The following is a 24954-nucleotide window of genomic DNA, read 5'->3' as shown; positions in this document are numbered from 1 at the left end:
ACAACAGGGCTGCACTGAGAGTCTGATCTCCGACTGCCTGACACAGGTTAGATGCAGTGCTGAAGGGCCGTCTCCAGAGTGTTAGCACGAGCTAATTAGCAGCAGCGGCTAACATCCAACACAAAGCTTTTAAAGGCTCAACTCTGCTGTTAAACTTATTAATAACCGCTAACCGCGTGATGCTACAGTTAGTAATTATCTGTATCGTTACCTCTCTGGCTGCGTGGGTGTGTGTGTGTGTGTGTGTGTGTGGGTGTGTGTGTGTGTGACACAGCTGCTTGTTTGTCTGAGTTGAGTGTTAATGTGTGAGGTGAATCAGTAGCATCGCTGTTCTACTACACGTTAAACACTTATTTTTAAAATACAAAAATGTGACATTATCGGTTATCGGCCATGAGAAGTAGGTAATTATTGATTATGGGTATCAGTTGAAAAAATCCATATTGGTGTATCCCTAGAATATTTTTCAGTGCTACAGCCAGGCTTCCTCATAAAAACACAGTGTTGAAAAACACCGAGTAATTCTTCCAACATTTGGCTGAAGAGAAGCAAATGTAAAAATCTGGAATGTTAGCATGACATGTTAGCGATCAGCAGCTCCGATCCAAAAATATCAAGGCTGGAAAATCTTCTGAACACCAGCTGTGTGTGTGTGTGTGTGTGTGTGTGTGTGTGTGTGTCTGCAAGGCATCGTGTGTGTGTGTGAGGCAATGTGTGTGTAGGGATGCGTGCTAAACCAAGGCAGTCACAGAGATGACTTTTTAGGGATGCAAGAGACTCACCAGGGGGTTCCTGAAGAATTCATATTTGGCATAGTTCTTCCTGAAGAGGAATTTACTGTCGCTGCTCATGGAGGCTTGAACCTGAACCACCAGCTCGTGGTCCTCCAGACACCGCTCTGCACGAGGACACAGACAGACCCACAGTGTTAGTCACCTCAGCCGGGTCATGTTGTCCTCGGGGATGAAACCAGAGGCAAACAGATGTTAGGATCAGTGTACACTGCTTCAGGGCTGACTTGTTTTAATATTCAGGAGCACCATAAGAATATAACCGACACTCTAACTGTAGTTTCACTGCTCATTGTTCTCTCTTTCTTTAACGCTGATGTGGAGCATAACAAGCAGCTCTTCTGCATGCATTTCCTCTCCCTCTTTCTCTTCACGGTTCTCTTCTCTTTTTAATATTGAAAGCATATTCTGAGACGCCCTTGTTGCCAGAGGACCTGGTTTACTGTAAATTGTTTCAAACAGTGTCCTCGAGCAGCAGGAAACAACAGCTTTTACATGTCAGTGTGATGCTACCCGGTACTTAAAAAAATCTTTTCCCCATTTTTCACTGGAAATTCGTATAAAATGGAGAGAACAAGTCTGCAACACCGAGGAGTTAACCACCTTTGTTAAATCTCATAACTCTCAATGACATGAATTCACAATAAAGGTCACAGTTGGCCGTTCTCACCTTAAAAACTGCATGTTGTGTGAGGCACAAACACATCACCAGTTACTGTATACAATGACGCAGCAAGAAAAAAAATCTCCTGTTACTAAGAGACGAGCACAAGAGTAAAAGGCTAAAACGAGGGGGGGGCTGTGAAAAGAAGAGGCACTATGAGGCCGGGAGGGAGGAGGTGAAGGTGGAGAGAAGTGGTATGAGATGGAGAGAGGGGTAGGAGGAGGAGGAGGTGGTGAGGGCATTGCAGGAAGATGATGTCATGTATTTAGGCTGATTGCTGAGAGCAGTGAAGCCATAAGCAAAGTACAAGCCACAGACAAACACACAACCACACATTAAGAGCTCACACAGGCCTAACCTGCTCACTGTGCACCACAGAGGCACAATTACTTTCTCCCTCTGTGTGTGTGTGTGTGTGTGTGTGTGTGTGTGTGTGTGTGTGTGTGTGTAAGTGTGTGTAAGTGTGTTCTGTTTCTTGAAGTTCAGGGCATATGATCTCAGTGAGGCTGCTTGGAAATAGATAGTGACAGGATGTTCCAGTTTTACACGGACACACACACACACACACACACACACACACAGTCTTGTTTAATTGAGACAAAACACACAGGAACAGACACACACTCGTACATATGTTTTGGTGAAACTGCAGTCGCTATAAAAAGGATCCTGGCTGCAGCTTCAGGGTGGAAATGTCTGAGTTTTTTTGAATTTGTGTGTGTCTGTGTGTGTCTGTGTGCGCTGGCTGCAAGCAGGGGAATTTCCTGTGGAGGGTTAAGGAGAGATTGATTGGCCGGGAAGGCTAGGGGCTCGTCTGATGCAGAGAGGCGATTGGCTCCTCGCAGCTCTGGTATGACGCTTTAGATCGGGCCTCTCCCTCCTCCCTCTCCCCCCCCTCACCTCGATCTCTCCCTCTCTGTCTCTCCTCCTCTCTCCCCTCATCTCCCTCTCTTTTTCCCTCCCTCCCTCCTCACCTCACATTCCATCTCTCCAGTGCACTTTTTTCCAGAAACGCAGATCAAGCAGCAAAGCACAAAGCCATCCTTTGACTCTAAAAATACGACTCGCGAGTAGGAAAGCCTCACAGAGGACAAAGACCGACCCAGAGGAGAAATAAATAAAGAGCGAGAGAAAAAGCTTCAAACGGGGGCACGGCAGAAGTGAAGAAGCGGAGCATGGGTCCTGTGTTTTTCTTTTTTGTTTTCTCCCCCCGCTGAGCGAATTATTGCGAGGGAACAGGCTTGTGAGCAGAACATGGAAAATGCTTAATCCTACGACCACCACACCTCCCTCCCTCCCCTCGCCGTATAGAAGGCATACAAGCACTCGTGCCATGCTCAAGTGAACATGCACACTGAGGGTACACACAAGAGAGTATCCCCAACCATGCAGAGACACACAAAAGGGGTATAGACACACACACACACGCACACAGGACTGAAACACACCTGCAGAAATGATGCATACTCCTTAAAGCCCACTACAGACAAGTATACAGGGACGTAGTAGAGGCAGTTTGGCTCCTGTACACTCTCTGAATGTTGATGTAAATGCTTGTGACAGATTTTCCTGGCATGTGTCACAGTTTGTCATTAAGTCGTGGTCTTCTACAGAAAAAGCTAAAACGAAAGGTCTGTTTGGAAACTGATAACACTACAGATTTTGGCTCGTATTAGCAGAGGTTAACCTGGCGGGAAGTCAGACTGACGTTTAACCACCTTTTCATAAACTGCAACATCACTGCATGTAACCAACGCAGATATGGAGATGCACAAAAAGTCGAATCTATGTCTGTTCCTGCCAAAAACACCATAAATTTAGATGCAAGTGTGCGCCGAAGCTATACCTGAATGCAAACACACTCACCACATTATTCAGTATACACACACACATCCTTACCAAGGCCAAGGATGGGGTGATGCTCCACCAGCGTCCAGGCGTTGTCATCCAGACAGTGGCTCTTGTAGACCAGGAGCTGACACACATCTCTGGCCGTCATGTCCGCCGGGATCTCCACCACCTTACCGGCCCCATCCTCGCTCCACACCTTCACTATCTGAAAACACACGGGGATAATAACCGGAACATGTAAATAAGAACAGTGAGGGTTGTGTTGTGACAGTCTGCAGAAAGTCTAATAACGTTCGGAGGGCGTGACGCATCCCGAGCCACTTTCGGGAATTTGAATCCGCAGAGAAAAGGGAGAATGTGACGGATCAGAGGCTTCAACATTTACCTCCATAACCAGGTGTATTTGTCAAGTCCAATGTTAAAGCTCCGGTTCACATTATTCTATCACTCCAACATGAGAACCGCTTTAAAAAAAAAATAGGATGACGTCCAGGAAAGGTCGTCCGGCCCCCTGAGCGCTCAGTTCAACCCTTTTGTCTGCAGCTCAACCAAACTTACTCACACGCACATCCGCGAACATGTGTGTAAACCTGCTTGCACACAAACCACAGTGACATGTTTCCTGTCGCATGCAAGAATATCCACAGTCAGAAGAGTAGAGCAAACCACATATTCACACTCGGACGGTGAAATAACACGGCGCGTTTACACGTGTTGCATTTTGTCCTTAAACATGTCACCACTGGGAGCAGCAAGCGGCCACAGCTCAGCGCCAGAGTTCCTCCCATTGTTGCACCATTTTGAACCATTTCAGCAAAGTGCCCATAGAGACATTTAAACCGGGCGTAGTTTTGTCTTCTCTGAGTGTGTTGCTGCACGGAGAACCACAGACCAGCTGCTTCACACCACTGTACGAGCAGACTCACACACACACACACACACACACACACACACACACAGCTCGCACATGCAGCACAACACAAACACGAAAAGGCATAGGGGAAGTGGCTGCAAACCACAAAGGCGACTCAGATTATCTTCCAAATATCAGAGAGAAATCGTGTGTGTGTGTGTGTGTGTGTGTGTTTCTGTGTGTATCCTCACACACCCACATACTCAACATCTTCTGTCCACAGCAGGGATTCTGCTGCCCGACACATCGCACAAAACCAGCGGGCAACAACTGTTGAAAATTACATGAATTAAGACACAAAGCTAGTGATGGGCAAGGGCTGGAGGGGGTGGTGGTACGGAAAATTAAGTCGAACAATGGCAACACAAAGCGGAAACACCAAAAAACGACAGCGACAGCGGCCCAGAAATGACACAAAACACCAGAACGGCAACATGAAGAGAGACTTTGAATGCATCCAGAAACAACGTCACAGCGCTCTGTGGCCCTGCAGAGCCAGAAGACTCCCTCCTCTCATCCCTCACGCCCCCGCCAGGAAAAAAGTGATTTCATGACACATGAGTTTTGTTTGAGAAAAGTTTGAGAAACACTGAGGGGAGGAAAAATGCAAAGGTCCTCATCGCTGCAAACTGATAACCACACACACACACACACACACACACACACACACACAGAGCTCCCGACGGACATCCAGAACAGAAAAGAACGTGCGCACAAGTCTCTTACCTCCACAGCCTGAAAGAGGCAACAGTCTGGAGAGCAGGATGGCATTTTCACACTGAGACGCTCTCCAGTGACACGGAGAGACAGAGGGAGAGAGGGAGAGAGGGAGGGGAGGAGGAGGAGGAGGAGGAGGAGGAGGAGGAGGAGAGGAGAGGGAGGGAAGGAAGTCAAGAAAAGAGAGAGGGAGGGACAGATTGGCAAGGAGAATGTGAGAGAGGTAAGAGGGAAGCGAGGGGGGAGGAGGGAGGAAGTGACAGAGGAAGGACGAGGGTGAAAGAGAGACAGAGCGCGCGCTCGCGCGAGAGAGACAGCCTGCCCCTTCTTCTTGTGCTGGGCAGCATAAAGGCTGAGCTGCGAGGAGTGGTATGAGCCACTGCTCTCCTCCTTCTCCTCCCCCCCCCCTCCTCCCCCTCCTCCTCACACTGGATTAACCCAGTGTGGGATTTTTAAACGGTGAGCTGCTACCTGTCACGTACTCTACACTCTTATCTTCAGGGCTGCGTTCAAATCCCCTCGTCCCCTCCCGAAAAAAGCTCGCCATCAGCTCCTCTTACTGAACGCACCGCACCAAAACTAACAGTCTCTCCCCTAAAATACACCCACAACTCCCCACACACACATGGAAGGAGGGGAACAAGCTCAAACTACTAAGCCAATCACTGAACACACACACACATGCATCCCTTACTCTTATGCATCCCCTGACATTTTCTTTGAGCCGCCTGACGGTTTTAATTTCTACCCCCTCCCTCTCCTCCTCCTCTTCCTCCTCCTTCCTCAGCTGTATGTGAAATACTATGCGAGAGTGTCAGGACCAGAGCAACATGTGTAACGCACACTGACGGCTTTGAGGTCTGCAAAGGAGGCACTTGAAAGAAAACGGTGGGGTGATTCGATCTGAAGCCGTGGGGATCACGTGTCGGGCGTTTGGGCTTTTGCTGAGGGGGTCAAGGGAGGGGGGTAGGGAGGGGGTGGGGTGGGGGGGGCATGGGGGGGGTGGGGGGGGGGGGTGGTTGCTCAGCAAATCTGCCCGGCCGAGAGCGAGAGGGAGATAAAGAAAAAGGAGGGAGGGAGGATGGGAGCGAGAGGAACAGAGAAAGAGAAAAGAGCTATGGAGGAATGTCAGTAATGCAATACTGAGTCATAATCAGGCTCATGTGTAGAGCGCAGGCCAACCCAGCTGGCCCCTAATACAGTGTGCATGAGAACTCTGAGGCATACACACACACACACACACACACACACACACACACACAAACACACACATTCTCAAAAGAGGAAGACAAAATGTAAACTATGACAACCAGCTCCGGCAGGTTTTTGACTTTACTGCTCGACTTTTTCCTCCAGTCTCACGCTGCAGTTTTGCAGCCGTCTGGGGAACAGTGTGACACTGAGTGTGTGTGTGTGTGTGTGTGTGTGTGTGTGTGTGTGTGTGTTCTCCCTTCTCTTTCTGATGTCGTCTATCTGTTTCTTTGTGTACTTGCTTGTTCTTTAACTTTCTCACAATGAGGGGTGTGCCATATCATCTCCTTCACGATAATACCTGTATCATTTTTGATATCATATAAAAAATATATCGTGATACTCACAATATTTCGACTTGTTGACATATTGACGTCATACTGTTACCCACGGCAACAACAAGCATGGCTGGAGGTGAAATGATCAGCGACTCCTTGGTGGTTCCAGTAAAAAGAGGAGCAGCTTCAGTAGTGTGGAATAAAGTGTGGCGTCCTGAATGTTTTCCTTCTCTTAGCGCTCAGAGGGAACTCATTCAGCGGCTCCTCTGGCAGCAGCACAGCGTCTCTCCCTCTCCTCTCTGATTCTGTCACAAACCTTTGCTGATGGAAACCTACGTGAATAAACTCCATATATGTGACTGTATCATAACAGCCTGTCACAGGTTACAGCTGATGGTTAGAGGAGAAATGGCAGAGCATAAAGGTCCAGGTGGAGAAAAAACAACTCAATCATTTAGGATTTTACTAAAAGAAGGAAATCAGCTGTTGATTTATATATATAGATCCCAGGGGACAGTTTCTGTATCTGGGAGCTGTTTAAATGTGTAATTAGTAGATTTGATTTAGCTGAACTATTAGTATTGTAACAAAATCTGAATCTCACTCTGAGTTACTGTTGTTGTTCACAAACTAAAGAAATGAGACATCAGTTTAGTTTTTACTGAAGATTTGAAGCAAATTGTGAAACTACATCACTGATTTTGTTGCAGTTCTGTTTTCTTAAATTAATAATTTATGCATTTATTTGACTAATTTGTCATATCGTTATCGCAAAAATACCCTGAAATATCGTGATATTATTTTAGGGCCATATCGCCCACTCCTACTCACGACTGCTCCTACCCTTGGAGTCATTCAAATGCTCAGCGTTTCACCATGTTACATCTTTACATGATTAAATTAAACTCACCTTGACTCCCCCCTCGTTTCCCCCTCCTCCACTTCCCTCTTTTCCTGTCCACCAGAGGAGGGTGAGGGGTGGAAATGCACGGGGTTAGCACACACACACACACACACACACACACACACATACATTAAGAGGGCTTGGAGCCGCAGCATATTGGATTGAGGGGTCATGGACGGACACCTGCATGCCTATAAACACAGACATACACGTGCAAGCACAGTACGCTCGGGGTCAGAGGTCAAACACAATAATCTGCGCCAGGGTCAGCCCCACTTGACCGGGAGGTTTATGGGCCCCTAAACCTATCATACAAGCTAACACAAGAGCACAGACACACACAAGTGATCTGGTTGTTTAAAGCTAGAGCAGATCTCGACCATAGTAACACCACCCACTGATTGTAAAGGCAATCTTGACTGACTCAGGGGGAGGGTGGAGGGGAAGTGACGGCCACAAGGTTTTTATTTTCATGTATAAGAAGCATCTCACTCCTGGAAAGGTGGTGTTTTCATAAAACTAGGCTGTGTATGCAGCAAGCCTAATTTACACTGTCACATACGTAACGCGTACGTGATACGTATGTGACACGCGGGCTGATCCATGATTTTAACCGTGGATCAGTCCGGTGTTTTTAAACGTCGACACTCAAGACAAGACACACCTTCAAAGAAAGTAGCCCTGTTGTACTGGAAATACAAACCCCTGCTGTGCTGGGCCGATCGTCCAAGTCAAGCCAAGCCAGCCCATGACTGTTGAAAAGGGGTATAAATCCCTCATCACTAATGTCTGCATCTGAACGCTGGTCGGTGGCGACTTCCCACCCCGCTCTGTTACAGCATCAGTCGTCTCTCATGTCAGCGAGTGGTCGGGTTTCAGCCAGACAGAGCTGATTAGCTCTGCAGACAGGCCAAACTCAATTTTACCTCACCGGAGCGCCACCACAAAGCCTCACTGAGTGGCTCTCCTCCCCACATCCCCACGACCCGACACTGACACGACACACTCAGTTACATGTGCACACAGTCAGACAGAGAGCCTCCCGTGACTGATACACATCTACCAGTCAGTTCTGGGAATCCCTTCGCATGTTAATATCAGCCGAAGAATAAAGTCATGTGGGCGTTTGTGAAATCGATGCAGTGAAACAGAAGATGAATCACTTTTTGACCCGGCAGATATTAAAATAATAATAAAAAAAAAAAACTTGAGAAGATTTGGCAGAAAAGTTTACACAGTGATTTATTTTTCCATGCAAAGATCCCGTCCTCACATCATCCTTCATTTGGAAAGAAGTCTGAGCAGGAAACTAAAAGCTCTCCATCCCCAGTTCCACAGCAGAATGAAAACCTGCTGTTTGGTCATGTTCAACATATCATCGATCTTACGTGATAAAAGTCGTGAGGAGCAAAGGGTGTGTGTAAACTCCGTCTTCAGGAATTAACATTTAACCTTGTGTTCATTAATTTTAAGAATGGTTTCATCAGTGCTGCAATCACATGCTAACCATCACAATTTCTGGCTCCCAAATTGAGAGACAATTACCTCAAACAAGAGTTCATCTAAATATTACAACAAATTAGGTCCCTTAAACAATCACCTCTCATAATTATCTGGTTGTGCTTTGATGGTTTCTATGGAAAAAATCACAGACTAGCTGCTGTGACATCACCCACTGTTTTATGGACTCGTATTTTTCTGCATTTCAGCCATCGCCATCTTGTTTTTTTGGAGCCAGAAGTGACCATATTGGACGAGAGGAGTGGAGGAGCGAGGGATGGATATGACTGAAATGCTGAGGACACTATTGGCACACAGCCTGTCACTCAAAGCGGCCTGCTCTCAATCATGCGTAGCATTAAGCCTTGATAATATATAAACAGGTGAGTTATATAAAACTTCACCTCCTTCACGGTTGTCACAAACGGGAAATTAGCTACTGGGACCAAAGCATTTTTTTGTACCAGGCTGTAAACACGTTTATTTCTGCAGTAAAGTTGGACATTAACATGGAGGTCTAAGGGGATTGACTCGCTCTTGGAGCCAGCCTCAAGTGGCCATTAGAGGAACTGCAGCTTTTGGCACTTGTGCGCTGACGTCACTATCTCAGCGCTGGAGGTTGCTGCTCGGGAAAAACTGAATGTAGCAGCAGTTGTAGGGCTTTACCCGACTCTGTTTTGGCTGTTCAACACGAATATTGAACTATTTCTTTCTTTTTTTCCCCATATTTCCCGCATTTGAACAGAATTCGGTGGGATGTTGACGCAGTTAGCAAGCCAAGTTAGTCTCAAAAGCTAATGGGGGCCAACTACACTTACAATGGGTCAGAAATGTGCAACGTTTTCTTTGCAGACACTAGATTTCAAACAAAAGCCAGAGACTCTATTTCATTAAGTGTCTCTGAGCTGGAAATTCACCACTTTTAAGCAGAAGGCAGAAGATGAAGTTATCTCAGAGCCTGACCGAGCACAGCTATGGGTAGCTGCCTCAGTCTCACTCAGACACATCCTGGGTCTGGGTCTGCAGCTGCCTGTATCGGAGAGCAGCGTGTGCACTACAGAGCAGTGTGCCCTGTACATCTAGGAGCCAAACGTCACACTGACTGACCAAAGAAATCTCAGTCAACTGAGGGGTCTCTGACTGATGGTGTAGGAGCCAAATATGACATTTCATTCAGCAGACATTAATTGTATTTACTATGTATGTACATGGTGGTGGCATATTGATAGTTGAAGCATTATTGTATAAAGGTAGGAACAACACTGTTGCTGGTAGGGTTGGGTCGGTATGAGAAAAAAATAACCGGTCAGGTTTTTGTGAAAAACCGCATCAAGTCAGTAATACCGGATTTTCGCCACTTGGGGGGCGCAATTGACTCATTTAAAATAAAAAACGACCATAGGACAACAGAGTGACAGTTTCTTTTCTTTTATTCCTTACAATTAAATTTGCAAGCCACGAGTGAATGTGTCGAGCCAGGCAGTTACCCATGATGGAAAAACAGCCCCAGATGTGACAGAGACAACAGCTGGGAGCAGAACCGCTTGTCGACCTGGCGTGGAGAAATGCGCGTCCGATGTGAACAGAAGTGCTCCGGCTTGCGCGAGAATTTCGGTGCGCTGTGCTTCGCAGGCAGTGTGGCCCTGCCGTTAGTCCCCACCCCCACCCCTCTCTCCTGCTCGCTGTGCGCTTGGCGGAGAGGCAGACACAGACTATAAAATGACGTATGCGGTCCAGTCGGTCTTAAAAAAAAAGAAAAAAAAAAAAGAAGGAGTACCGAAACGAACTGGTATTACCGAGAACTGACCCAACCCTAGTTGCTGACGGGTGTTTCACCCCGAAAGGACAACAGGTTTTTGACTGTGGTGCGGGATGGTGTGCAGCTGTGTTCTGTTTGACTGAAAGATAAAGAAATGGACATTTATTCAACCCGTGTTTGGTGGTGTGAATAAATACGATGATTACTCTGCAACTGGAACCTGCCGTTTGTCCGAACTCAACACAACCAAGGAAACTGTGGCATCAACCATCAGCCAGGTCAAGCCAGGTAAAGCATCTCATGTAGCTGCAAGTAATAGGCTTAGCTCCTTCAGATGGATACAGCGTTGAAGGTGGAACCTGTGGTATGAAATGACCTGAATGACTGACGCTGCTTCCACATCATTGGCCCCATAAAGCAAGCGCACCAGAGACGTCCACCGGCTGATCTGGTTAATTGTGGTTTAACGCTCACTAACTTGAATCGGGATAAAATGATTTAATCGTGCGGCTCTTCTGGACTTTCCAAATGTTAGCGGATCAATCCTGATAGTGAAACCAGTCATTTCCCTGGGGTTGTGGTGCTAAAAAAAAATCCACTGATTTACAGAAGTCTCTTTTCTAGTGTAAGTCTATAGGAAAAGGTCTTTGGGCCCAATGGCATCACGTGACGGACTAGGGAGGTGTAATCCCAAAACTGGTTTTAATGCCCAGTGCTCTTCCTGAGTCCTGACGCATTCAAGCTACAGACTGTGTAATAAAGACGGACAACATGACAGCTCCCCAAAAATGAAGCCAAAACATGTTGATCACCCCCTGGTGGCTGGCTGCAGTACAGGTCATAAACTTATTACGCTGATGTTTGTGTTCAAGTGCTCACATTTCTGATACGTTGGGTTTTACATTTGGGGGTTTGATGTCGTGATTGACAGCTGCATGCACCAAATGGTGTGCTCTTGGTCAATGGCACTACTCGCGACTGGCTGTACAGCAGGAACCCGACACCACAGAGATCGCTGCTGTACAAACTCTGGCTTCAAATGATGTCACCAGTGCAAGATGGCAGCAGCTGTATCCCGGATATTTTGGCTTCATTTTTGTACAGTGGGAGGAAGCAGAGACGCATCCTCCATCTTTATTGACAGTCTAAGATTCAAGTGTGTGTGTGTATCAAAGAATTGCATGTTCCCTTGAAAAACACACACACACGCACACGCACGCACGCACGCACGCACACACACACATTTAATTTTACATAAAACATCTTGAGCTACAGCACAAACTACAGTGACTAAGTGTCCTTATAAGCCTACTCTGTTGAACAAGGTTTCACCACCATCTTTACACACATGCGCGCGCACACACACACACACACACACACACACACGTAAATGCACCTGATCTGATTGCAGTGGGTCAGCAGACCATTGCGTGCAGGAGTTGATCAGCTGACCGTAGACAGAGGGGGAGGTATGAGTCCTAAACAGAGAGAGTGTGTGACTCAGAGCTTGAGTTAAATTAGTTTTTATGACACTGCTACATCAGGACACGGGGACCATAAATATTCTTCTATAAATATTTGTTTGGGGGCACTGTCATCTTCGGCAATCAGCTGTTACAACCTTCTTTATGCACTAAGGGACACAGATAAGGAAATGACACAGGGTAAAGCATGGTATTATCAAACCACTGAGCACAGAGCTGCTATTAAAGGGTATTTCCTGAATTATTTTATATAATTTAATAGCATAAAAGTTTCCGTACATTATCAATACGACACAACCAGAGGGTGAAAAAGTGGTTCAATGGAACATGGAACATTCCTATAGTAATAATAGTATTACTGTATTACTGTTTATTGTTTTACCATAGTATTTATGCACCATTTTAAATTGTATTACTTTGGGATGCACAATATATATTTTGAGCCGATAAATTATCTGTCGATAATGGGACATATTTACTATTATGCCTTATTCCAATAATTAAAATCATAGCAGATAATATGAAACCAGACTGCTTCCATTCACTAACACAGGCAGGATCTACACACTGACAACTTGGGTGGTTGTACGAGTTCCTTTAAACTTGGCTTGCAAGCCGCTAATGAACACAGGGAAGAAGAACATCAACTGCAGTACACTGTAGAGAGTTAAACATGTCACAGTGTGGACGTCTTTCACAGTTCCAGAGGAAGACAACAGGATTGCACCGAAGGTCTAATCTCCTATCGCACGACACCCCACCAGATCCACAAACTTCCTGCAGCTGTTAAACACGTTAGAGGCAGCACTGAAGGTCTCCAGGGTGATAGCACGAGCTAATTAGCAGCAGCGGCTAACAACAACAAACTTAAGTGGAAGCTATTGAGGAAGGACATTAAGTCATCCCCTGCTTTACAAACCAATCACTGAAGTTTTTGCAGTGCCTTAGCAAGAAGGTTCCCCAAATATCGTTTTAAAACCAAAGTCTGACACAGGTTCTTTTGTACTTAAGCTGCTGATTGATAATATTTAGCATCTGTTTTATATCTTTAAAACATGACCACAATAAGCATTTATTGTTGTTGTTTTTTTAGAGAACTGTATTGTGGTCACGGTGGAAAAGCCTCTGAAACAAAGTAGGCTACTCACTTGCTTCTGAAACCTTGCACCTCTTAGCCTTCACAAGTGCATTATCGTGCATATGCATATCGTGTCTGACACCCATGTGCTAAAGGGAAAAGTCGGGGGGATCGCGAGAGATGATAGGATTCCTCCTCTGGGCACTATGAGTGTTCTTGCAAAAGGTCATGGCAGTTCATCCAAAATTTGTTGAGGTTTTTCAGTCTGGACCAAACTGGTGGACTGAGTGACCACACTGCTGTCCCTAGCTGACATGATTAAAAAAGAAAACACCAATCGAGACTGCAGACAGCACCAAAGTGCGATCCTCTTTGTCAATTAGCTGCTTTAAATTTTTGTTTTGCAATTTCGCAAGCACCAAATAATCACACCATGCACTGAATAGAAAAAACCATGAGAAACTGACTCTTTCACATCCCTTTTTCGTCATTAAAACCGTCTTTTCTCTTGCCTTTCTCCACAAGGAGGTCAAAGGTCAGGGTCATTTAAAGAGCAGTGAACCCAGAGCTGGAAGGGGTTCAGCTTCTTGCTTAAGCTACTTCAGCAGGGTGGATGCTTGCCAACACAGGGGGCTTGAACCCGAGTTCTTTGCTTGAGAGATGGTCTCTTTAACCACTGGGCCTCCCTGCTGTCCCTGATGTTTGTAATGCCGCGTCTCTGGCCACAAATAAAAGCACAAGTTGCGTTACAGCCGCAGTCACGATGCCAAAGCAAACCCATTTGCCCAGTGATGACAGACAGGATCTGAACAAATCCTTGTGAAAGCCGGGGTAACATTATCAACTGTGTGGTGTAAGACTGCCACAACATGCGTGGGAAACTATCGGAGTTCAGCAATAACTACAGACGGACTAGTGAGTAAGCTTTGGCATTAGCAGCTCCCAGATTCAAGGTAAAGAGTTCAATGAGATTTACTATGAGATGGGTATCCCCCTGAACTTATTTTGGAAGAGTCTGATGGAGATGCAGACTCATGTTATCTCTTCATGACCCCCTGAGGACAAATCCATTTATGTTATCAAAGGCAACGCAGGCCATAAACTTGTCGTGTCACGCACACACACAGTTCTGCTGGCTCACAATATAAGCTGTGTATTCTTTGAGAAAGACCGAAGCTTAGTGAAGAATGTTCAGATTCCAACTCTACAGCTGGAGGGAGAGAGATCCTATGATAAAACCATGCCAATGCAAATACGATGCAACTATGTCTGCAGACCAACGCACAGCTTGTCTGAGAGTCTGCATTGTTGTGTAACCCTTTCTCAGTGCTCCTCTGACAACATTACTAAACTGACTCCATGCATAGTACATGTACATCTTCACAGCCTTCGCTAGCCTTTAGCCTTTCCGTTAGCTTGCACAGGACATTACACAACATAGCATGTCAACAGACGCACTTATGTCTGGAGTTAAAGGCCATGTCTTGGCCAGTGTGACGGTGGTCTTGTGGAACTTAAGTGATTGGATCAGAGATGGTTTCATTCAATCAGCCTAAGGCTAACCATGGCATTAGAAAGGATGAAAGTACATGATGGTTCCACACGCATCCACCCAAGGCGGCCAGTTAATACTGGGACTGGTTTAGGATGCTACGCACTCATACCACTGTTAAACAAGACTTAAACTCCTTTACACTGACTTTTCAAGTCAGGAATTTCACACTGTTATTCCGCCTAACAGCTCTGTATGACAGGTCCAATCGCCGAATGGGTGGACAGACTTGTTTGGCCTTTAAGCCGGCATTGAAGGTACAGCACCAAAACAATGTCGGTATGAACAGGAAAGCCAGCAGGACAGGATGATGTTTTGATGACATGTTAAGGGACCGTACACATCCCGTGTCTTCAAAGGGCTGGAAAATGTGTGGTCGGACGCTGGGCGGTGGTCTTGTGCCTACTCTGTGTGTACTTTCAAGGGCGCAGAGGCAGGTTGCGTCTAAGGTTGCTAGGCGATCATAACCAGCACTGTATCATAGCCTATTTACCAGAGATCCTGAATGCAGAGCTGATCTTCTTCCAGGTGTTCTTCCGTAAGTGTGTATTATGCCAGAAATATTGTCTGTGGCACAGATGTACAGCTTTGAGTATCCCTGCACCAAAATGATAAGCTTCTCCTCCATAGATACCATCAACATGTTTTTATGCAGGAGGGGAACGATATCTAGATACTGGTCATTCCTTGTCACATGACGTGGTGCACGCCGCTGCTTTGAACTGCTTTGAAGTTGAACTCTGTTTATCTCCTGCACCCTGAAAAAAAAAATAGACTCTTGGGAACACATGCGGTGCACGATGGCATCGCTCTGGCATTTGAGCATGCCTGCCACACGTCTACATTGAAAACAATGAATTTGAGGGTGTAAAAAAAGGCACATATGTACAGCCTCTAAGTGTGCGACTCACTGCAGGAGATTTAAAAAGTAGCCGACAGCAGCTAGCAGCTAACTTTAAGAAGAAAAACAGCGACCAAAAATGTCTGCAAACTGGGGTCTTGGAGGTCTGGAAGCTCCTTCAAGCAGAGGACAGCTCTCATATAACGAGGATAGTAAGTGATTGCTATCGCCATGTTATACCATTGTTCAGGTTTATAAAGCACATGCACTAAATGAAGAGATGTCAGAGTGAGGGAGCTGCCTTGGACAGGCGCCCCAAGCAGTTTGGGATTCAGTGTGATGCTCAAGGGCACCTCAGTAGTGCACAGGAAGCGAGCTGGCACCTCTCGAGCTACCAGTGCATGCTCCATACTTGAGCTAGCGATCCCAACTCACAACTCTATGGATGAGCCACTGCCACCCCAAGGCAAGGTCTGTGGACTATCTTGAGTAACCTGGTCATGATTTCTAGAAAGACACATTGATGTTGAGTTTTTAAATTGTGTTTTTTGGCGCTGTGAGCACCACAAGCTGAGTGCCTTCTAGCTCCATTTTATTGGAGAGAAGACAGACATCTCTATGGCCGCCGTCTCAAACGCCTGGCAACTCACACTTAAACAATCTCGACTGATAAAAAGCTCTGCAGGTAAAAGGGTAAATATGTATGTTTGATTTGGGGCTGAACTGTCCCTTTAATGTGTGACCATCATATCGATAAATGATTGTAAGTGATGATTCTTTACACTGCTGCTTTCTGTTTCCCATGATCCCCATCACCTCCAGCCACTCATTTATCAGTCTCCCAGCCACCTCCTCTGCTTGTTCAGCCAAAAGCGTTTTCTCTTTTGCTGACGATGATAAACATGAAGGAATGTTGGAAGTGATCTTTCCTTCCAGTGCGAGCTTTATCGCCGTTTGCGCTGGAAGAATACTACCATCTTCCTGTTTTTCTACCAGTAAGTAGTCTTGAAGAATTTCCTGCCGACTCCAACCTGGTAACATGCCATGAAACATGCAATGAAGAAGAAGCAAAACACTGCCAGACCTCCGAACCATAATGTGACAGAAACATTACAGTAGGGACGAGTCATCGATGTCAGACACAAAGCACATGATGAGCAGCTTCAGGAAATATTAAACTGGATTTAATACACTCGTTATCACGAAACACAAATGTATATTCCCTGTCTTTAGCGCGTGCTGGCCTCCTCAGACACATGAAACAACAGTGAAATGAACTAAAGTGAACAAAAGTGGACAGAATGAAGATGTTCTGGGAACGAGACATGATGCAACATCTGGTCTGCTCTCACACAAACACACACAAAAGATCCTTTGTGCAAACTGCAAACCAGCTCTCTGACTCCAGACCTTGTGAGATGATGTCAACGATGTGCAAAGATAATGCGTTGTCTTATCGTGTGTGTGTGTGTGTGTGTGTGTGTGTGTGTGTGTCTGTGTGTGTGTGATCTTAATAATGCCACCTATGCGTGTATCTGCGTGTGGGAGTTTAGAAGAAAGATTGAGCATCTAAAATAACTTTTGTGGTTCAGGGTGGGCATCCTGAAAATGTCTTTGAGAGAGATGGAACATTCCTGGGACAGGAGGCTCTACCGGGGGAAGGAAGGGCACGCGCACACACACACACACACACACACACACACGCACGCACATACGGTGACGTTAAGAGCCAAGGTTTAAGCGTGTGAACCGGAAACGGGCGCCTGTCTTGCCGGAGCCAGCAGACAGACTCAGAAGGTTCAGAGTTGTATTCCCAGCTCTGCTGCGGAAGTCTGCGCTCTGTCTGCAGCATCCTGAGGACATCGCTCACCTCCATCCGCAGCAAAACACGTCTGTCACCCCGTGTGTGTGTGTGTGTCTGTGTGTGTACATGTGATTGATAATGATGCTTCCATTATAACACACACACATATGGTCAGATAACCCAGGGTGAGCTGTTGTGTAATGGAAGGAAAGGCCGTCTGCCGCCAAAGTCAACACATGCTGCTCTGACCTGAACATAACAGGCCAGTCAGCTGGTTTGAAAACACACACACACACACACACACACACACACACACACACACCCTCTCTTGTGATGGTGGTCATGCAAAGGACATCAAGTATTAACAGTTTTGGTGGTAGTGACCGGTAACTATTTCAAAAACATACAAAACAGTGGGTGATGTTTCCTTGTTTCCTCTCCTCCCTCCTCCCGTCACCTGTAGAGCATCAGTGAGTGTGTATCGGCGCAGGTAAGGTGGTTATGGCCGTACTTACGTGGTTGTCGGAGCTCTGTATGGGGCTGAGGATGGGGGAGCTTGCTGGGCTGCAGAGCTCGGGGAAAGGATTGGGGATGGCGGGCAGGGAGGCTGGACGCAGCTGATGCTCTTCCTGCAGGCACCTGCAGAGGGAGACACACACTGCTGTCATGGCCGGGTGACCAGAGAAAGGCTCACAACACTGTACATGATGATGGGTATAAAACTGATGGTATTTGGGTATAAAAATAAAGTGCAGCACACGTCATATATTAGACGGAAAGGTTAATTTTCTCTTTGACCTTTGAGCAACATGACATTTTGAGAGTTTGGGATAAAAAAGCAAAGTATCCATGGCATAAAATCTGCCTTAAAAAGCTCCAGGTGACTTAAAAGTAGATTTATAGTGACATCATTTAAAATGTGACTTAATTTTGCTGCTGCTACAATATAAATTAAAGCTCCAGTGTGTAGGGTGTATGGGGATACACCAGCAGAAAAGGAATAAGTAGATATTTTTTTTGTCTATAATGAAAATAAGTATCACTGTGTTTTCGTTACCTTAGAATGAGCCTTTTATATCTACATAAGGAGCAGGTCCTCGTCTACCTGCAGATAATTCAGCTCACGGTAAAAACCTCCTGAACGTCTCGATCAGAAAAAAGCTGAGCAGACATGAGCAGGAAGTGGGAAAGCCGCCTGTCTTCGCCATGGCAAACCAGTGTTACTTGACCAACGGGACCAGACTGGCCGACCCGTATGCTCTCACTCAGTGGATGGATGATGTCACAGGAAGCCAATCTTACAAAGGAGGACGACACTTGTTTGTTTTGCTATGGAAGCTAACGTTAGCTAATGTGCTAAAAAGTTAGCGTTGCAGAGAAATCCAATCTTCCTCTTAATCCCTCCCCAGTTTCTGATGAGGTGGACATGATAACCCTTAATACACATAACCTTATTCATCCCTACAACAGGAAATACTTTTTCCCTAACCTGATATGAAGTGTGCGCTGCACATGTGAGCATTTTTGATGATGGCCTCCGTCCAGTCCTTTGGTCTTATCACATTTAACCATAGTTGTCTTTGTTTTTGTTGACGGGCAGTGGCGGCTGGTTTTGAGCCATGACTCCTTCTATTCTGGCTCCCAATAACACAACAAGACAAACACATTTCAACACTCCTATGGAGCCTACAGCCCTATGGGGGAGAGGCAGCTGCACCTCCAGGTAACAAAATGACGTCATTGTGACGTCGGCCCTAAAAGGGTCTCTACCAATATGAAGAAACAGATTTTCTGTAAAAAAAAACAAAAACAAATTTGGCATATATTTTCAAATAGGTGCACAAAATGTGTGGGGATGTGACCGAAAAGGGCTAAAAAAGTAAATTGTATTTCATCTCAACGTTAAGGAGAAAAATAACCATCCTAATTGAGGAACAATGAATCGCCTAGAAGCAGATTAATACTTGCGCGTCAGTTCTATACGAAGCGTATGTCAAGGCCTATGCATGTGGCCCACTACGTTAGGAGCATTGATACTCGTGCGGTGGTGTGTCTGTGTCACTCTGCAGTTACACAGTCAACATATACAGACACATGACACATTAAAACAGGATTGTTGTGGAACTCAAAATGATAACTGTACCAGTGTTAGTCTAAGCACATCAGATGTGAGTATGCCATTCCTTAACTCTCCATACTGACATAGTTTTCACCTAGCCTGTATACTTTGATAGCATAACCAAATTCCTGAAATTCAGTCGTAGCTTGTTGTTTTGGTGTGCCACCCCAACATTGTCAGTGCCCCCATGCAGCCACACTTATGAAAAATTTCCAGGGGCACCACTGCAGTGTGGTGCTGATGCAAACAAACCAAATGAAGCACACAGAGCCAAAGACAAACAGGAGACAGTACTTCCAGTTGTGTGTTTCAGTAGAAGACAGAGAAATCGATGCAGGGGGCAGGTAATGAGAGTCTACCTGACGGCCTGGATGTGCATGGGCTGAGAGTGCCGCAGAGGCGGGGTGTGACGACGGTGGGCCTGGCCGTGTCCCGGGTAGGCAGGGTGCATATGTTGGTGGTGGTGGTCGGGAGTGTGCACGTGGCCGTTGTTCAGGAGCAGCGCCGTGTCTGCCTGCACGGGGTACACACTCTCCATGGAGGAGTTCATGTCATTCACCAGCTGCTCCAGGTCCACGTCGTCATCTGTGGAAGAGGGCCGATAGTGGGATGGGAGAGGGTGGAAAAAGAAAGTGAGTGACAGTGACAGTGACAGTAGACGCTGCAGGACAGCAGATATCCAGTGGCCTCAGTGGGAACCAGTGTTTGAGAGGTTATTTTTAAACCATCTAGTACCAGCTGATGTCATTAGAAGTCATCCTTCATGGACTGCAGAGGGGACTGTCTGCAAAAAACTCAATCTGTCTACTGTAACTGTGGCGGCAAAGTTCAGTGAGGATCTGCATTCTTTCTCTGTAGTTTTCACAGTTGATATGAAAGCCTTTATCAAAGTAAAACAAGACAAACTAGAAGTCTGGTTATGGACACTTCTACGTTGCAATTGATGTATCTTGTATTTCTACTTCTGTATTTAAAGACAGACAGAGAAAATATTAAATGATAAATGGACTGCCTTTATATACAGTAGCACTTTTCTAGTCTTAGTGGCGACTCAAAGCGCTTTACAACACAAGCACCATTCACTCATTCACACACCGGGACTGGACGATACAACGATAACTATCTCAATGTCAATTTCATTGATATAGATATAACAACTATTTGATAAATCCTCTTGTAAATGACCCCAATGTGACACCCAAAGACTTGCAACTCGATTTCCCTTCATTTCCTGAATCAACACCTTTGATTCAAGACAAGTCGACACTTAATTCTCCAGTTGTTTTTTTTTCCTGCGATGAAGCTACCAATGAAATCTTGGCGACTAATGACCTTTCTAGTCGTCTATCAGGGGGCGGCCCTAACTAAGACATGTTCAGCTTGGGCATGACATAATTCCCAGCTACGATAGTTCATGAGCTAATGCTAAGCTAACGTTATTACTCCATTGTTAAAACTGAATTACACTGGGGGAAGAGAGTGCATCATGACTTGTTTGGGACTCAAAACTCAAAGTGTAGGACTTGGAGTTTTTGGTCTTGATTTGACTTGGACTTGCCTGTCTAAATTAGGACTTGAGCACAAAGACTTGAGACTTACTTGTGATTTGGTCCCATCTCTGACACACAATCATACAGAAGTGACCGAGGCTACCATACAAGGTTCCACCTGCTCATCAGATAAACACTCACACACTGACAGCACAGTCTCTGGGGGAGCAAAGACACAAGTCAGCTGCAGGGGCCGAGGATCGAACCACCGACAGCCTGACTGGTAGATAACCACTCGACCTACTGAGCCACAGCCGCCCTACTGGAAGCCAATTTGTCGTTACAGAGTCTTTTAGGGTTAAAAGTTTACTTCAGGGTCAATAAAGGGTTACTTGTTTTACTTTAAACACACAGCGGAGCATTCTGACCTTTTGTCCCACTCCTACTGCACATGCTGAGACAAAGCCGCAGCATTGTGACTAGCACCTTTAATTAGTTGTAATTTAACACGGTCAACAGCCAAATTATTGCCAGAAGCACATCGTGGTCCTGAACCGTTGAGCACAACACCAAAGGGAGAGAGAACACACAGACTTGTTTTGTAGTTTCACTCCTCGTGTTGGATTTCACTTTGGCTTGGATTCCTTCCAATGGCTGTGTAGTACACTAACTGGCCCGCTCCCCATTGGTCAGATTATGTGAAACCTGTCATTCAAGGCCCTGAGTTGTCCGTCAAGAACTGGAAGTTGGAAGAAACAGTCACCCACAGACGGGACAACCAACCTAACCACAGTGAGAGGGTCTTTACAGGACAGTCAACAAGGCAGCTGCCAGTCAGTGCGTGTCTTTCAAGCTGAACTGTTACTAATTAACGGAGGTCAGTCTGGGATTAATACGTCATACTGCAAAATCTATCGGCCTTCAGGGATTGTTTACCATTTCTCTGGCCTACAGAAATGTATTCCCTAAACCTCCACCTCTTACAAGCTAACGTGCACTGTCAACCAGTGGGGAGAAGTGGAAAGCAGCATAAAAATATTGCTGCTATACACTTACAGAATAAGTTCAAGAGGTCTGTTCGATGTCCTCACAAGTGTGGTATGTCTCCATGTGCGTCTGTGTGTGTGTGTGTGTATGTGTGTGTCCAAAGCCCTTTGGTCCTACGTGCGTCCAACCCCGACACCACACACAGAATTCCTGACATTCCTGCAGAAAAAATTACAGCACTCGGGGAACGTTCACCAGCCTGTCCATGGCACATGGTGACCAAATGACCAGGACACCAAAGTAGGACACCAAAACACACACACACACACACACACACACACACACAGTCTCTCTCTTGTGACAGTGGTCAGCTAAAGGACATCAAATACAATAAGGAGTCCTAAATCTAACGGAACATTAGTGGTACTGACCGGTAACCATTTCAAGAACGCACTCGTACATTTTGAGGCTTTTATGTTCTTTTTAAAAATGTGTGGCTAAATGAGAGTACAGGGCATCACGCCGAACTTGGTTTAAGGTCAGGTTGTGCAACCGTGGTGTAACTCGTTTACAGCCTAACATTAGCTTTGTACTTCATGTACTGTGGCTCAGAGGCAGAACAAGTCGCCCACCAATTGGAAGATCGGCGGTTCATCCCCGGCTCCTCCAGTCAACATGGGTACTTCAAGGATACACCACGTCGAAGTATCCTTGGGCAAGATACTGAGCCCCAAATTGCTCCTGATGGCCGTTTCATTGGTGTGTGAGAGCGTGTGAATGGTTACTGAGTAGCAGGTGGCATCTTGTATGGTAGCCTCGGCCACCAGTGTGTGAATGTGTGTGAATGGGTGAATGTGACTCGTAGTGTAAAGGCGCTTTGAGTGGTCAGAAGACTAGAAAGGCGCTATACAAGTGCAGTCCATTTACTTCTGGCGACTGCGTTTAAGCTTCGAAAAAATGGTGTTCATTACTGAAGATTATTTTCCTGAACAAAACGTGTCAGTACCATAAATGTTTGTTTGCCTCAAAGCTTACTTTCTGCAATAATCCAAAATCCAATGGAAGAATCCCATTGGATTTTGGATGAGGGAACCAGGGCGACGCTAACTCCTGTGTCGGCCTACAGAAAAATGTCATCCCAGCCTACTTGTTTCGTCTTTGCACACTGAGTCCATTTCTTTCGTCAGTAAATGGGTGTGGTTACATGATGGCTTCTCATTCAGAATTAAATAAATCTGAATGAAATCATTCAGAATTAAAGTCTTTCCAGGTAGTTTACATGGGAAATATTCATTCCGAATGAGGGTTTACATGGGAGATCAGTTTAATCGCCTTTATTCGGGTCCGTGCAAGGTTTGGGGCAGGGAAGGTTTCTGATTGGATAGGGGGCGGGACGGATGTTATGTGTTTACGTTTACCGGAAGAAAACACTGTAGTCCTCGCTCCGGATAACAAGACGCTTGACGATGCCGTTCTTAGTGCCTTTTTCGGGCTTATTTTGCTTATATTCTTGAAGCAGCAGTACGACAACAACCTTGTTCTGTTAATGCTTCGTCTGTTGAGGAGGAGAAGGGAGGTAGAAGGTCGAAGAAGGGAGGTAGAAGACCGTGCTTTGGCGAACAGAAACCAGAGAGTGCAATGAGTCCGACTGCTCTATCTCAGCCCGTTGCTATGCACGCTGTATACATCATCGCGCCAGAAGGGCAAGGAAACGAGCATGTGCAGAAAGACCGTAATGAACTTAAAGAGGAATGAGTGTATACAAGTGCAAGAAATTTTTTTATTCGGAATTAGAAATGGAATATTACAGCCCGTTCTATCGGATTGAATTTTCAATCGCATTGGCCATTTTCATTCTGAATTAGGTGCTTACAAGATCACTTTTAGCAGGAATGAACCTAATAGGAATTAAACTGTCTATGTAAACCCACTGATTGTCACACGTCTAAAAAATAAATACGACCTTACATTGTGTCAATCACGTTTGCACACCAAGTCCGAAACTTTCGTCCGTCATTAAAGTTTTCGGAACAGGTTCGATTTTCTGCATTTTTCATATCCGTCAGAGACTTTAGAGATGATTGACCGAGAATCAGTGAAGAAAATGTGGCGGCGGGACACAGCCGCAACAAGACAGAGTGACGGGGGAACTCAGACGGCTCACTATCAACAGGTCAGACAGTAATATTCAGGTGGATGATGATGAAGATGTGGAGGATGTGGACCGGACATAGAATGTGGAGGACAGCTCCGCCCCTTCATGCAGTCGTGGAGGGAGTGGTGACGGCCAGATAGGTAACTCCAGTGGAGAGAGGCAAAGGAAGAAATGTGTCTGTTCATTTTGTCACATATTGCGAAAGAAGCAGAACGACAAAACACATCGGAATCAGTGTGCAAGGATTCTGTGCGTACCGACTGTTTTCGGATAAACAAAACTTTTCTCTAAACATAAGACAGCAGTTGTTTTTTTGTTTGTTTTTGGTTGGGATGATGCAATTTAGACAAAGTTCTAATACAGAGTATGAGACCTAAGTGATACACAGAGAGTTTAAAGCTGTAACTAATTTTCAACTCTTGTTGTTCATTTCAATTTCAAGGACTTTTTAAGCACTTCATTTTTTTCCCCTCAAACTTCAAGCACTTCAAGCACCTTGTGGGAACGCTGATTCACACAGACAAGCTTGGGACACCATGTACGCTATGCTGTGTTGATGAGCATGTGCATGTAATTATACAGGAGATCTGAAAGAAAAAGAACTGCATTGTACTGCATGTACACACACGCACACACACACACTCACACAGTGAACATACACGCTGAGCCTACCAAGCGGAAAAGAAGCCGCTGTACCAAAAACAGCAGGAGTCGGCCCGTCTGATCTCAGATCACAAAGAGGTATGCATGACACGCATACACTCACAGAAAGGACAGTCTGGGACACAAGGTCATGTGATGCTGGGGTTCATGAGT

General features: G+C 45.7%; 1 protein-coding gene across 2 annotated transcripts in view; it reads right to left on the bottom strand.

Annotated features, from left to right (window-relative positions):
- The window catches only part of LOC125904552 (growth factor receptor-bound protein 10-like), a 60472-nt gene that overhangs the window by 17907 nt on the left and 17611 nt on the right, over window positions 1-24954 (bottom strand). Inside the window, exons 4-7 of one of the 2 annotated variants that reach the window (XM_049602029.1) lie at window positions 19866-20091; window positions 17903-18026; window positions 3355-3511; window positions 783-898 (exon numbers count right to left, since the gene is read on the bottom strand). In XM_049602029.1, coding sequence (XP_049457986.1) covers window positions 783-898; window positions 3355-3511; window positions 17903-18026; window positions 19866-20091 — 623 coding nt within the window. Of the gene's footprint in view, window positions 1-782; window positions 899-3354; window positions 3512-4945; window positions 5084-17902; window positions 18027-19865; window positions 20092-24954 lie in introns of those variants that run through there. The other variant, XM_049602030.1, reaches the window with a different exon arrangement.

This window comes from Epinephelus fuscoguttatus, linkage group LG17 (genome assembly GCF_011397635.1).
Source record: "Epinephelus fuscoguttatus linkage group LG17, E.fuscoguttatus.final_Chr_v1".
NCBI lineage: Eukaryota > Metazoa > Chordata > Actinopteri > Perciformes > Serranidae > Epinephelus > Epinephelus fuscoguttatus.
This window is presented reverse-complemented; position numbering and strand designations above follow the sequence as displayed.